Source organism: Amblyomma maculatum, chromosome 6, assembly GCF_055883805.1.
Source record: "Amblyomma maculatum isolate TAMU_Amacu chromosome 6, ASM5588380v1, whole genome shotgun sequence".
Taxonomy (NCBI): Eukaryota; Metazoa; Arthropoda; class Arachnida; order Ixodida; family Ixodidae; genus Amblyomma; species Amblyomma maculatum.
Genome location: NC_139349.1, coordinates 141,705,716 through 141,720,706, shown reverse-complemented (window position 1 = coordinate 141,720,706; position 14,991 = coordinate 141,705,716). Strand labels below are relative to the sequence as shown.

The 14,991-nt window shown below is 46.5% G+C and overlaps 1 protein-coding gene across 1 annotated transcript; it reads left to right on the top strand.

Annotated features, from left to right (window-relative positions):
• Positions 1–280: 280 nt before the first annotated feature.
• Positions 281–786, top strand: LOC146186910 (uncharacterized). Its single transcript, XM_084605744.1, has 2 exons — positions 281–499; positions 640–786. Exons 1-2 carry the CDS (start codon positions 281–283, stop codon positions 784–786), a joined length of 366 nt encoding a protein of 121 aa, XP_084461870.1.
• Positions 787–14,991: the final 14,205 nt, after the last annotated feature.

Below are 14,991 nucleotides of genomic sequence, written 5' to 3'. Positions count from 1 at the left end.
GCTGGTCAAAATCAAGCGCTCTGACTACATTCGGCTGGTTCTTTCGAAGCGCCCGCCTTCAGCTCAGAGCGCTCTGAGGCGCTCCGAGAAAAAAGTCGGAGCGGCCCCGAGATGTGCTCACGTGACAGAGCCACTTCCGCCGTTTCGCAGAGACCGATGCGAAGCCAGGGGACACCACGACCGGTGTTTGAGGTTCTTACGCATCCGTAGAAGCAAGTTTAGGCGCTTTATGTATTAGATGCAGTTAAAACGTGCCTGCTGTGTGGCTTTGTGAGGCGAAATGTCGAAAAGAAGACGGATCATTACGCTAGGTACGCCGTCTGTGTTGCTGTCACATCTAGGGCATCACAACAGCGACTACATCAGCAGCAGCAGCTCGGACGAGGACGACGGCGCTGTTTACAGGGCAGTGTTTCAAGAACTCTTCAGCGTTCCTCCGTGTGTACCAAAGGTTCAGGATTACATCTGCACAGTGGTGCAACATTACTCCGGAGAAGAGGTAAGAGTTCGTGTTCGTGTATGTGCCGATATATGCACTGATGAATGAATGGCAAACTATTTAGCCCTTAGTTCAGGGCCCCGTAGCTGCTGCAATCCGGTTTGCTCGATCGATCAGTTATATGCACTGATGTTTTACAGTTCCGCAAGAACTTCCGACTGAGACGCCAGGCCTGCTATGACCTCATTGGCAGGTTCGAGAAGTCGGACTTCTTTCCATCCGATAGACACCATGGCGGTTCTCCAGCAAAGACGCCAGAGGAGCACATTCTTTCCTTTCTCTGGTGAGCTTCGTTTTAAACACCAAGAAAGTGAAACGTTTGGCGGGCATGCGCATGATGCACGTGATTATATGCAGCACTTCTCTGAACTGCGTGTACGTTTAGTGCAGGAGGTTCATGAACGGAAAACAAGGACATGTGCAACCTCAGTATTGCTTTCATTTCATACTTGTGTTTTATATCCTTTATTCCAGTTAAATCTCTATATAGACATGTTTCCAATTTATTTATACGGTACGTTTGAACATTAATCTTTTGTAACTTATGTAAATTTATTATTACTGATGCAGTTGAAAAGAGTACCGAGGAAAAAAAATGCTGAAACTGTTATTAGATTCCAGTATGTTTTTATTTTGCTTTTGGTTCATGGGATTTAACGTCGAAAATAACTCAGGCTATGAGAGACTCCGTAGTGGATGGCTCCGGAATTTCGACCACCTTGGGTTCTTTAACGTGCACTGACATCGCACTGTACACGGACGAATTGCGTTTCGCCTCCATCGAAAGCGGCCGCCGCGGTCGGGTTCGAACCCGGGTATTCTGACTCAGAGACGAGCGCCCTGACCACTGAGCCACCGTGGCGGGTATTTGGCACGCAAGGACACACTAAAAAGAACTTCTGTAAGGCTGAATACCAATAGCACGGCTTACTCCAACAGCTTTGTTAAAGTGTCGTGTTTTCTATTCTCTAGTGTGTTCATCTGATAACTGCACTGCAATAATGTTTGATCTAAGCTGGTTTGATAAATTATAATCATTCGCTTTGCAATTTATTTAACAGGTATGCAGCCAACAAGGCATCGATGCGTGAGTGCTCTGCACTGTTCAACATGGCAGAGTCGACCCAGCTAGTGGTCATCAACAGGGTCCTGGATTTCCTGTGCCAGATAGCCCCGAATGTAATTCACTTTTCATCCGACAAGCACGCACTGGCCGAAGTTTTCCTGAATGTGAGTATTTAAATCCCCCTCAGGCTCCTGTTAAGCCTAGATTAACTGATTGACTAATGCCATGTCCATAATTTTAGGCTTTTTTTCAGTCGTAACACATCAAATTAAATGCTGCAATCATTTATTCATTGCATTTTTTAGCTTTTTTTTTCAAGCTTTGTAGAAAACACTTCTTTAACTGTGAAACTGTGGCCAATAGAAAATGCTCAGAAGCACGGGTTTTGCTTACATTTGCACACTGTTTTAAAATGGAGGCATCAGAGTAAAATGAAAAGTACCACATGCTGCTTCTATGTAGGCTGTATTCTATCATTGCCACAAGATTATACCACCATTCTTGAGATGTTACATTGATCGACTCTGCAGAAGTCCTACCTTTGCTCTAGTAACTGTAGCTGTCTTGTCTTTTCCAGCTTGCAGGCTTTCCCAATGTCATTGGGTGCATTGACGGAACATACATACCCATACGCTGCCCAAGCAACAAGATCAGATCAACGTACATCAATAGACATGATCAAGTCTCGATCACTATGCAAGGCATATGTGACGCAAGAGGGAGATTTCTGGATGTGTTCACCGGGCCACCAAGCAAAGTGCATGACGCTCGAGTTCTGCGGTTGTCTCCAGTGCACGAGGACTTGCCAACAGTGTGTGAAGTGAACAAGTTTCACATTTTAGGTGACGCTGCCTATCCCCTTAGGGAGCACTTGTTAACACCTTACAAAAACTATGGGCCAATGAGAGCAGCCCAAGTTGCCTATAACCAACGCCATGCAGCAACAAGGGTCATTATTGAAAATGCCTTTGGGATGCTAAAGCAAAGGTTTCGGCAGCTCCGTTATGTAGAATTCACTACTGTGGATAAAATAACTAAGTTTGTTATATCATGCTGTGTTCTACATAACATATGCTTAGATGGAGGAGATTTTGATGTCAATGATTTGCTCACAGATGCTGAAAGAAATGAATGCAGAACTGATGCTATCCTTCACAGCAGGCTCAGCCTAGCAGAGTTAAGGGCAAGTCGACAGCCAGTGTCTGCAAGTGAAAGCGCTCTTCGCAGATTGGGTGAATTGAAGCGAAATGCTTTAGCCGAGAGGTTCTAAGCTGCTTCCACAGCGACTGCAACCTTTTTTATGTTGCAAAAAGATTTATTGCACGTTGCAAAAGCATTTTACATAGACGTTTGGTCTTTTGAAAAATGAGATTGAAGTATTGCACATTGTAACGGCGCTTTACAAATAAAAAAAGGGTGGTAAATGAAGTGTTGCGTCCTACTTTTCTGCTAGAGTGCGCAAAAGTGCCATGTGCTCTGAATGAGCTTTTAGCACCTCCTGGTGTCTTTGCTCCTTCCTTTTTTCTCTTTCTTCCTTTTTTTTCTCTTTCTCACGGTTCAATTTCTCCATCTGTTCAAAGAACAGCTGCATATGTTGCATTCTCGTATTGCTTGGGCGCATCCTGCGGTCAGTCCTTTTCTTCTTTGGTTCGTCGTCCTGAGGATCTGTGCTCTGTTTCAATGAACAGTCTCCCGACGATGTCAAGGGCAGGCTTTCGTCGCTCATCTCCGAGCTTTCCAGGACGTCTGTGCTTGCAGACTGTCGAGGCGTTGGTTTATTGTGAGGTGCTTTTTTGTGCCTCACCGTGTCCACACCACGCAGCACTTCCGGCTCCAAACTGTCATCCAGAGCCTTGATGGCATTGAATTCTTCCTCATATTCAACGCGGCAGCGGGAATTGCCTGACGTGTTGTTGTGCTTGTCCTCATTCCTCTTGCACTTCGAAACAGTTTTGAACCGCGTTTCACATTGCACGGCAGTGCGGTGTATCCCAAGAACACCGAGCATGTCGCATGATATCTGTTCAAACATTGCACGCTTGCTGCGGAATTTCTTCAGTGGGCCCACTTGTCTAGCATAGCGTGCATAGTAATCCAGCAGCAACTTCGTTTGTCTTTCATCCCATGCAGCTGCATTGGAAAAGAAACAAGTGAAATAAGCTTGACATCTTTGAATACAAAGTCACACAAGTTTGAGTGGCTGTTCAAATGCTTTCAATATTCATTATACCTGGACATTTAGCTTCATGCAGACCTTTTTGGTTATGCTGCGAAAGGTGAAACTGTCGAGCTTGTCCAAACAAGCAGCCATTATTTTATCCATATGCTTTTATCCATGCTTACTATATGAACGTTTTTCTCCCAAGCATATTCACCACACCAGGCCAAATGAATGAATGCATGCGCTCTGCAGGTACATGGATAAAAATGAGAATGCAGCCGCACCATTAAAACCCAACAGTGACAGACAGACAAATTGTTTAAATGCATGAAGGGTAGCCAACTTGGCTTTGTCATTAGTGAATGCACTCATTCAGCATTTAAATGCATTCTGAAAAGTGAGTTGAGTATCATTTGTGAACTAAAACTAACCAATTCAGAGCACTTTTTCACTCTGCTCCTTTTCTGAGGTCACATCCACAACTTCAGGGGTTGTTCGGTCTTCTTCCCCTGTGTAGAGAAAAATCAATACGAAATAAAATAAAGAGCGTGCTGTGCAGCGACTAGCGAGGTAAATGCTGAATGCTACACAACTGACACAGGTAATTATGAACACTGATTGAATGCATCGATTGCTAGGTCAATTGTGCTGACTGCGTGAAAAATCATTTCTCGCACCAGTTTTATTTTGGTGAAGGCTTATTCCAACCGCACAAATAATTGTGTTACTCATTCCCGGGCAGACAAATTGCACCGGTTTTTCTGGAGATGGTAACGCAAGGGATAAACTATGCACAAGCATTCTTTGTGAGTCGCTACAAAATGTGCAGTGCGTATGAACGAAGCACGAGGGAAAGGCAAAAAAAAAAACGCGAAGTTGCACTCATACGAGACCAAATATTATTGTCCGAGAGCAGATTGTAGCTATTTCGGGCCGTTTATTCGCGCCGTCCGTTTCCCGCATACCTGTCGCCAGCGCACGCTACGAAAATGCGCCAAACCACGTTGTACGTACAGAAGACGAATAAGGCCGGACTTACCGTCCATTATTGCAAGCATCACGACTTCGGCCGGTGAAGGGCTTTCGGGGGCTGCCGCGGCATATCCAGATTGGTACCACGGGAAACTCATTTTTTTTTTTTTTTCGACGCGAGCCGGAGACTGAGAACGCTGAGAACAGCTGGGGCAGCGATACAGGCAATACAGGTTCAGCGGCAGCGGCGGCGCCCCTGCGGTGTGCGGTTCCGGAAGTTACGTCCTTTTTCTGCTTCCTGCGCTTTCGCTCGCTCTGAAACCTTGCTGACCATTCGGCTTGACCGGTCGCGCTATGCACTCGGAGCTAGAGCGGCTCTCACTTTGCCAAATCCGAACCTGATCGTGGGAGCGACCAGTCGAAGACACCATTAATTTCGCTTCCTCACTCTCGCCCGTTAGATGCGGGATGCGGTTTCACGTGCGAAGCCTGGTTGTGCCTAGCGAGGGCGCTCAGTATAGCGACAGGCTGTTGCTTTTCTCGGCAAGTGTCCTGAAGCAGATATTGTAAGTGGCGTTTCTCGCTATATAATTATACTTGCTTGTGTTCTGTAATTCGCTGCTGAAACGCACCAGCACAATTGCGCTTTCCTGCGTGTTTGATGCGCCTGTACATTAAAGAATGATAACGCACCTCGAAATTGCAATATGCTTTCTCTCCTTGCATACTACCACTTTTCGGGCCGTAACTCCGGTACAAAGATAAGGAAGAAGTTGTGAAACCTCTCAAGCCACCTTATTATTTCTTTTTTAGGCTTGCAAAGTTGTGTTAGCCCCTTGGGGAGGACTGTGTATAAATAAGTGCAATGATTGATTCTAACAAATTCTTGCATTTGGTTTTAGGTAAGTTTTGGTTTATGTAACGAGCTAAAATGAAACCTTCCTCACGCTTAGCCGTTAGATGCACATGATTACTTTATCGTTCGCGGAACCCTTATTTCAGGGCAACAATATATCTGGCAAACCTAGCACATGTTCGCCCTAGAAACGAACAACAAGAGCTCATCGTGTCTAGTATCTTCGCCGCGGTCTCTCCACAATAACACAGCTTATTGCAACAGTGCACGATTTAGCGGCAGCACTAGATATGCATAATCAAGTTGATATTGTTTTTCTTGATTTCGAAAAGCCGTTTGACCGTGTGTCTCATCAGAAATTACTGCAGAAGTTAAAACCTATACTCAAACACGATTGTCTTTTGTCTTCTCTCATGGATTGAAGCCTATCTTTCGCAGAGACGTCAAAGTGTGGGTATTGATGGTATCCTTCCTGATGCTGTTCCAGTAGAATCCGGTATTCCGCAGGGCTCAGTCTTGGGGCCCCTTTCCTTTTTAGTATTTGTTAATGACATAGTTCAAAGCGTACGTGCATGTTAAAATACGACTATTCGCAGATGATTGCATAATTTATCAAGAAATTAGTAGCCCTGACGACCAACTCTTAAACGATTCGTTATCTGCAATAGAAAAATGGTGCTCCACGTGGCAAATGACTTTAAATTCCAAGAAGACTGTAGCAATGACTGTGACACGTAAAAAGAATCCTTTAAGTTTTACATACCGCGTAGCCAATGAACTTCTCTTACTTGTAAGCACTTTTAAGTACTTAGGAATCCGCATAACCTCTGATCTTCGATGGAACGAGCACATATCGTATATAGAAAAAAAAATCTTTAAGACAACTACACTATCTGAGAAGAACGCTGGCAAATCCACACAAGAAATAAAGCTTTTAGCTTATAAAACATTTGTTAGGCCAATATTGGAATATGCTGCAGCAGTGTGGGACCCTTGGACCGAAACTAAGAAACTTAAATTAGAAAATGTCCAACGCAAAGTAGCCAGGTTTATATTTAATTGTTACAGTTAGAAAGTTTGTCCAACAGCCCTACTGAAAACTGCAGGTCTTGAAGAACTGGCCTTGCGTTGTCATCGCGAAAAATTAAAGTTGTTCTACTTAATTTATCACAGTAAAATAAAAATAGAGAAAGGAATTTTAGTTGAGCACACATCTCGTCACCCTACACGCTTCTACCATTCTAAAAGAGTCGCCACGTTTTCGTGTAAAACAAATGTTTTTAAATACTCCTTCTTTCCCCATACCATAACTAAAGGGAATGGTTTAACCGCAGACATTGTCAATTGCGAATCCGTGAATCTATTTCTACAAGCTCTTAATGAAGCATAGGGCTCTTATGTCTCCCCGTTTTGGGACAAGTTGAATGCCTTTGTTCGTTGTCAACTTAGACATCGTTTGTCAACTCTCTGCCTCTGCACTCGGTTTTTTGTAGCATGCTCTGGTTTTGATCATCTTGTTTTTACCAGGATGTTCGTACCCCACTCCTGCCTAAGGCCTGTGACACAGGCCGGCAGTATTTGCTAAATAAATAAATAAATAAAATAAAAGTATCCCCCGCTTTTCTGTTTTCTGCAGTTGCCGAGACGAGCTAATAGCCCCGTCGCTACACTGAGCGCCCTCGCTGGGCAAAACCAGGCATCGCACGCGTGAAACAGCAGCCCGCTCATCATACGCGCCTAGTTTTTATCATCCAACGGGCGAGAGTGAGGGTGCGAAGTTACGTCAGCTGTTGTACCCTCGGAGCTGACGAGCACCGATAAGCCACAGCGAGCGCAACGCCGCCACACGACTGCTTGCTTGCTCCGGCAGCCTTCGGAGCAGCCTGGTTACTTTTGGCAAAGAAGGTACGTTCTTGGCAACAAAGCGTCCCACGAGTTAACCCGAGCTTTCTACTTCCGGTTAACTGTGGAGCCGCCCGACTGCTGGAACATGGACGTGCGTCTACAAAAATACACGGAGATTCTTCCAAATTACAGGTTAAGCAGGGGACTGGTGCCACCACTGGATAAAAGTGTAAACAGTAGGGAAAAAGTTGCATGGCGGCGCCTGCAAGCTGGGAACTTTGTAAACCCGGTCTGGGCATATGTCTAGATGTACAATAGGGGAAACGATAAATGCAAGCACTGTGGGAAGAGAGGGACCCTCGACCTTATCACCTGGGATTTTGCTAGCTCCCAAGTGGCTGAAACAAATATAAATTGTAGAGAAGCCTGGGAAGGCCTGCTGCAGAGCGAGGTCCCTGTTCGAGCACACCTTCTTTGAAGTAATCCCGAACAGGAAGACTGAGCCTGTTCGTCCTTAATCTGTACAGTCCCCCCAGAAATCCCCTAGCAGGCTTCGATGCCATCATGTGGGGAGTGGACTGGTTCACAAAAGAACACAAGCTTATTGTGGTAGGAGATTTCAATGCACACCATACTTATTGTATGAGGATACATTAAAACCAACAAAAACGGTGTCCGGGTGTACGATACTATGCAGCATCACCAACTAACACGGTGGAATGACCCCACACGCCCCCCAGAATTAGCAACAGTGTTTGCAGAGACAAATCCTGATTGGACGTTCGCCAGGGGCATCTCGCAAGTTACATGGACCAGACTCGAAGAGACTCTTGGCAGTGATCCCCACCTAATACAGATTGAAATTACCCATACAAAGAGACCGCTTCGCATTGGCAAAGCTCGCCTTACCAACTTGGGATGTTTTCAGGGCAGACACTGCACCCCTATCCATGGCCGACCTCGAAGCCTGGGCCAAGTCCTTAATAGAAAAGGTCGAACGTCCCATGAAACACATCCAGCTAACGACCGAAACACCGCCTGTGGATTCTCATCTACTACATCTTTGGGAAGCCCGGCGAGGACTCCTTAGAAGATGGAGAAAGCAGAAAAGAAACAGAACCCTAATAAAGCGGATTGCCAAAATCACCGAACATGTCGAAGAGTACGCCGAATCCCTCGGAAGACAAAATACATTTTTGCGATCGACTACAAGGAACTCTGAGTACGCGTAATTTCGAGCGTTCTGAAATCTCTCATCGGCAACACAGAGTCAAAATCTAAATCTCGCAAAAACGTGCTAGAATATTACATTCCCACGATGGAACGGAGCAAAAAATCCTGAATGAGATTAAGAAGCAATTCACCAATGGCAGTTTGTTACGTCCACGCCACATCATACACCTGACGTACCAAGGGAGCCAAAATGAGGCTCTAGGTCAGCCTTTTACGATGCCGGAACTAGTGGCTTCCCTGGCGAAGCTCACCCGGTATACCACCCCTGTCAAGGACCGAATAACCATCAAAATACAACGCAACCTTAACCAAGAAGCAACGACCTACCTCCTTGAGCAAATCAACAACAGCTTCGGGACAGGGGGCACACCAGAAGCGCGGAAACACAATGCGGTGATCATGATTCCCAAGCTTATATTTTTTACTTCATGCGCAGGCAAGCTATACGAGCACATGGTCCTGAACCACCTCACAAACCTTTTGGAATATCAAGGGCATATCCTCAATACGCACTATGAATTCAGACGACACCTATCCGCACAAGATATCCTACTCCAGCTCAAAGAGCATATCTTGACAAATCAGTAAGAGCATCTTGACAAATTCAGTAAGAGCGTCATTCTTGATATGGATATAAAGGGAGCGGTTGACAACGTCTCATACACCACAATTCTTCGCAACCCACAGGACACCAATTGCGGTGAGCGAGCCTATATAACTATGTTCCTATATTCTTGACGAATCGTACGGCCACAATAAACCAGGGGACGCTCAAGACGGACAAATTTCTGGTTGCGGACAAAGGCACCCCGCAAGGTTTTGTTATATCGCCCCTCTTGTTTAATATCGGCACTTCAAATCCTCCAGCGCACCACAGCTCACCACCTCCCAGACACCTACATCATATGTACTCCAGGCCACACCCACTTGGAAGGAAACGAGGCCGCCAACGCCGCAGCCCGAGGATATGCTAACCCCGGGCATCTCTTCCAGAGGGATGTCTGAGAACGCAGGATAATTACCCAAGAAATATACTGACATCCTCCGTCATTATAGACTTGACAGAAGAAAATATTCCTCACCTCACACAAAATTTACCAAAGAAGAAGCAGTCCCCATCCGAAAAATCGAAACCAACAGCCACGTCCATGGCACCTTACTACAAAGAATCTCGCCCACCACCTACAAATATGAATGTGCATTTTGTAACGTACCGAACACCTTACAACATATGGCGTGGGAATGCAAGGGACCAAATGCTACTATAACGACCATGACCCTAACCGAAGAGCAGTGGGAGGCTCAGCTGTCAAGCCCCAGCCTGGATGATAAGCGTAGTCTGGTCAACCGGACTCGAGAGATGGCTCCGGTCCCCGGCTTCCTGCACTGAGGAGGCTTCCCACCTACGGCTGAATATTTCCCGCCTGCTCTGAATACATTTTCGTCTCGTTCTGTGACGTGCGTTTCACCGCAGTCTGACCTTCACCCGCATGCCTCGGCCGCTTCTTCGCACGTGTGATGCACAGAGCGGGTGGCACTCCATCCCTCTTCTGATGCTGCTTTGCATATTCTGTTTCGCACACCTGCTTCTTCCCAAACTTCATTCTTATCGGTAGATATCGCCAGTCTCCGCGTAGCGCCGCGCGTGACGTCATCACTCAGGTATGTACCTCACTGCGCATGCGCGCTGCTCAAGTTGATGCCGCTTGCTTCTGAAGGGTGTTCAAGCTAGCTTTCAGTTCAGTTCAGGCGTTCAGTCGTGTCCGACTCTTCGTGACCCTATGGACCATGTCACGCCACGCTTTCCGGTCTCTCACTATCTTCTTAACATCATATAACTTCATCTGCAGTGCCTCGAGGATGCCATCTAACCATCGCGTTCGCTGCCTACCCCTTCTCCGGCGACCCTCAACCTTTCCCAACATCAAATCTTTCTCCAGCGAGCCCTCTCTTCTCATCAGATGACCAAAGTAGCTGAGCTTTAACTTTAGAATTTGGCCCTCCAATGAGCAGTCAGGGTTTATGGTCGACAATATCAACTGATTTGATCTTCTGACAGTCCAAGGAACTCTCAAGAGTCTTCGCCAGCACCACAATTCAAACGCGTCAATTCTTCGGCGGTCAGCCTTTTTCACAGTCCAACTCTCGCATCCATACATCACAACTGGAAAGACCATAGCACGAGTTATACGGATCTTGGTTGGCAGACTAATGTCTCTGCTCTTTACTAGGCGGTCAAGGCTAACCATTGCTCTCTTTCCCAGAAGCAGGCGTCTCCTAATTTCATGGCTGCAGTCTCCTTCCGAGGTAATCTTGGAGCCCAAGAACAGAAAATCTGTCACAGCTACCACTTCTTGTTCATTGATGCTCCAGGACTTGATAGGGCAAGATGCCATGATCTTTGTCTTTTTAATGTTCAGTTTAAGCCCAAACTTCTCACTCTCTTCTTGTACGCGCATCAGAAGTCTCTTGAGTTCCACTTCACTTTCTGCCATTAAAGTGGTATCATCCGCATATCTAAGGTTGTTGATACGTTTTCCAGCTATCTTCACTCCAGCTGAAGACTCGTCCAGACCGGCCTTCCTCATGATGCACTCTGCATATAGGTTAAATAGGCAGGGCGACAGTATGGCGCCTTGCCTCACCCCTTTCTCAATCGGAAAGCAATCAGTAAGACCATGCCCAGTTCTGACTGTGGCCTCTTGCCCTTCATACAGGTTCCTGAGTAGACAGATGAGGTGAATTGGAACTCCCATCTCTTGGAGAGCTTGCCACAATCTGCTGCGATCTACGCAGTCAAACGCTTTCGCATAATCAATAAAGCAGAAGTAAATGGGTTTCTGGAACTCTCTTGCTTTCTCCATGATCCAGCGAAGGTTGGCAATTTGATCTCTAGTTCCTCTGCCCTTGCGAAACCCAGCTTGCACGTCCGGAAGCTCCCAATCCACATACTGCTGCAGCCTACCTTGGAGGATTTTCAACATCAAGTTGCTAGCGTGCGAAATAAGCGCGATCGTGCGGTAGTTGGAACAATCTTTGGCACTGCCTTTCTTTGGAATGGGGATGTAAACTGACCTCCTCCAATCATGTGGCCACTGCAGGGTTGTCCAAATCTTCTGACATAATGTATGCAGAGTGTTAGCAGCGTCGTGGTTGAGGTTTTGAAGCAACTCAAGCTAGCTTTAGCATAGGGTTAAAAATAAAAGATTTGGGGTAGGCCAGACAGTACACTTGCATAGAGCTGCCAGCGATTTCGTGCACCACAGGCATTTCTATTTTGTAATTAACTAATTAGTATTTAAGACAATGTCACTATTCTGGCCGAACTTGTGTACGATAGCAATGTTAAATTCCTGCAACCGAAGGCCCCATCGAGCAAGCCGCCCCGATAGATCTTTCAGGTTTGCCTACTAACACAGTGAGAGATGGGCGCTCACGATTTCATGACTGCCCACACAACAGCGAATTCCGTGGTTGAATAATAATCTTCTGAACGGAACAAAGTACGACTGGCGTAGGCAAGGACGCGTTCTGCACTGCCCTGCCACTGAACAAGGACAGCAACAAGGCCAACATTACTGGCATCCGTGTGCAGTTCCGTATCCACCGCTTCGTCGAAGTGGCCAAGTATAGGCGTAGAATGGAGACAGGACTTGAGTTGGCCCCAAGAGAACGGCTCGGCGTCTTTTGTCAAGCGAGTCAAGGCTCAGCTATCTGGGAGAAATCATGAACAAACATGATTCATGATTCATGAACATGATTCATGAATGTTCATGAATCATGAACAAAAATCATGAGCATGCGTAAATTTCATGGCAGAGGCCATGAAATTTACGCATGCTCCGTTTATGCGTTGGCTTGGGGAATGCAGCTACAGCGGGGGCTAACGCCTCGAGCGCTGACAATGTGGCCGAGAAACGTAAGCGTATTAAACGCAAAGTGGCATTTTTCAGGTGTGAGTGGGAGACCAGCAGATCGGATGAAAACAGCGGGCAAAAGTTTCCTGTGGTATCCGAACCTGTCCGAGAAAATCAATGTAGTCGTGATAACCGAGACATGACTGACACTTCAGGCCAGAGAGCACGGTGTCCACCATCTGTTGGAATGTGGCAGGGGCTGAGCACAGACCAAACGGGAGCACCTTAAACTCATGAAACCCGTCTCGCGTAATAAAGGTGGTCTCTCGGTCTCTCACTCCTCAATTTAAGTACCCACTGCCGAGGTCAAGTGACAAAAAGTAAGTGACATGGCGAAGCCGGTCGAGGGAGCAGTCAATGCGCGACAAGGGGTACACATTTTTTCTTAACGTCGGTGAGGCGTTTGTAATCCTCGCAGAACCTTAAGGTTCCATCCTTCTTCGTAACAAGGTCAGCAGGCGAAGCCTCAGGGCTCATCGACAGTTAAAGAACGTCATCGTGGAGTATTTTTTTACTCGGCGGCGAATGGCTTCGCATTTTTTTTTTTTTTGAAATTCTAAGAAACCCGGTAAGGACGCTGACATAGTCGTCGTTTGTCATGGGCAACTATATTTCGTTGTTTTAGTGGTGTCTGTCAGACCTTGGAGGTTTATGCAAAACCGTAACGGACGGAATTGATAAAATTCTCTACGCTGCGTTTCTGACAGGACAGGAGGTGCGGGTTCGCATCGGTCCTAATGGCTGTATATGTCATATAGTCGAGATCCGACGTGTTGGATAAAGCGCACTGGCCTGTACTGTCGGTTCGCAGTCAAATTTTCGGGTTCACATGTGACGTTTCTCAATAGGACTTCAGCTCGCCCATGGAAAATTTCGACAGGGCCTCGAGGTCGAGTGAGAAGCAGTGATATATTCGCTTCAATAATACCACTCGTGCTAGTGCTGTGATTATACTCGACTGTGACGAACTTGGTCACGTGTGGAGGGATGTTTATGGGGTCGTCGCATATGCAAATAATTGCTTTCCGAGAGTCCGTGTTGATATCAACAAGTCCCAGTGTTCAAAACGGCACCATGAGCTTCTGACGGTGTATAACAGCACCATATTCTTGAAGGAAATACATGCCGAAAATACAATCTTTCGAGCACTGTTATACGGCAAAGGTGGAAGTGCAAGTAAAACAGCGGATCTCTATGCGGCAAGACCAAGGCTTCAGAACCTTACGGAGTGCATGGCTAGCTGTCTGGTCGTGACAGAACAATAGACGCCGCCCTACTGAAAAACCAAAAGTTCTACGGGGCAATAATCTCATAAAATCTCATTTAATCGCATAGAGTCTCATACGGTGCACATCATTATCATAAAATATCGTACATAAGTTATGATAATGTACAAGAAACTATGAGAACTTATGCAATTTATGCGACTTGTACGTGATTTCTTATGTGAATTGAGTGACATTGTGTGAGAAAATGTGAGGTTATTGCCCCTTACAGTTTTTTCAGTAGGGCGGTATCTACAAGTGCGGTCACATCACAGCTGCCGGCGGTTAGAAACATTTCAGCAGAAATCATGCGTTTGCTGGACGTCGGTAAGTTCGTCGGATCGTCGCCACTCGGGCCGTCGCGGCAAATCTTTGGGTGGAAGCTGTTAAATCTGAGCTGTAGCGGCGGCCTCACTCCCAGAGCTAGCCATGTTTAGTTTTTCCGGCGAAAGGAAATACCTCTGGATTGCCCAGAGGAGGAGGACAGACATGGTGAACCAAAGCGCCTCGTGGATTATGAGTGCAAGTGCCGTTGAGGTGACGTCGGGTGCATGCCGTGAGCGGCCAGGTAATCCTCAATCTCCGGTGGTCTTTCACCTTTGTTTTAATTTACGAACTATTACCATGGATGAGACAATATCGCAGTGCCTATGCTTGCCTACAAGCCGAATCTACTCAACCTTTTGACGCCACTACTAAGAAGCGGCACGATGAAGCTGAGAGAGCTAAACGAACGACTCCCAAATAGCGCGACTTGCTAAGCGGCGGGGAAGGTGCGACAAGAACAAGCGAGAAATGATTCGGTCTTATCCACGACTACTACTGCTTTGTCTATCCTGGCTTAGCTGAGTCAAGCCCCTGCCAATATTTTTGTTATCACTGCCACACAATGGAAATCCGCTATTGCTGCCGAGAGTACATCAAGCTGAGAAGCGCGTGGAGGTCGCGCTTTGTTTATTCATCCGTCGTGACTCCGAGAGCCCCGCCCTTATGTGTTTCCCTCGGAGTTGACGCCTTCCCGGAGAACACGAAGACGGCTCGGAGCGAGGAATTCGAAAGGGAGACGAGTCGAAGCGCAGATGCGAGCAAGAAGAGGCGAGCCTTTACCATCAACCCATACGGCTCTGCACATACTTCATGACCTGTCTTAAGGTTTATTAAGCAGTCTGGTCTGCTT

What these genes read in the sequence shown, in the direction of transcription:
- LOC146186910 (XM_084605744.1), top strand. Translation starts at nt 281, where the DNA reads ATGTCGAAAAGAAGACGGATCATTACGCTAGGTACGCCGTCTGTGTTG. An exon ending in AACATTACTCCGGAGAAGAG is followed by an intron (nt 500 to 639) that starts GTAAGAGTTCGT and finishes GATGTTTTACAG; the next exon opens with TTCCGCAAGAACTTCCGACT.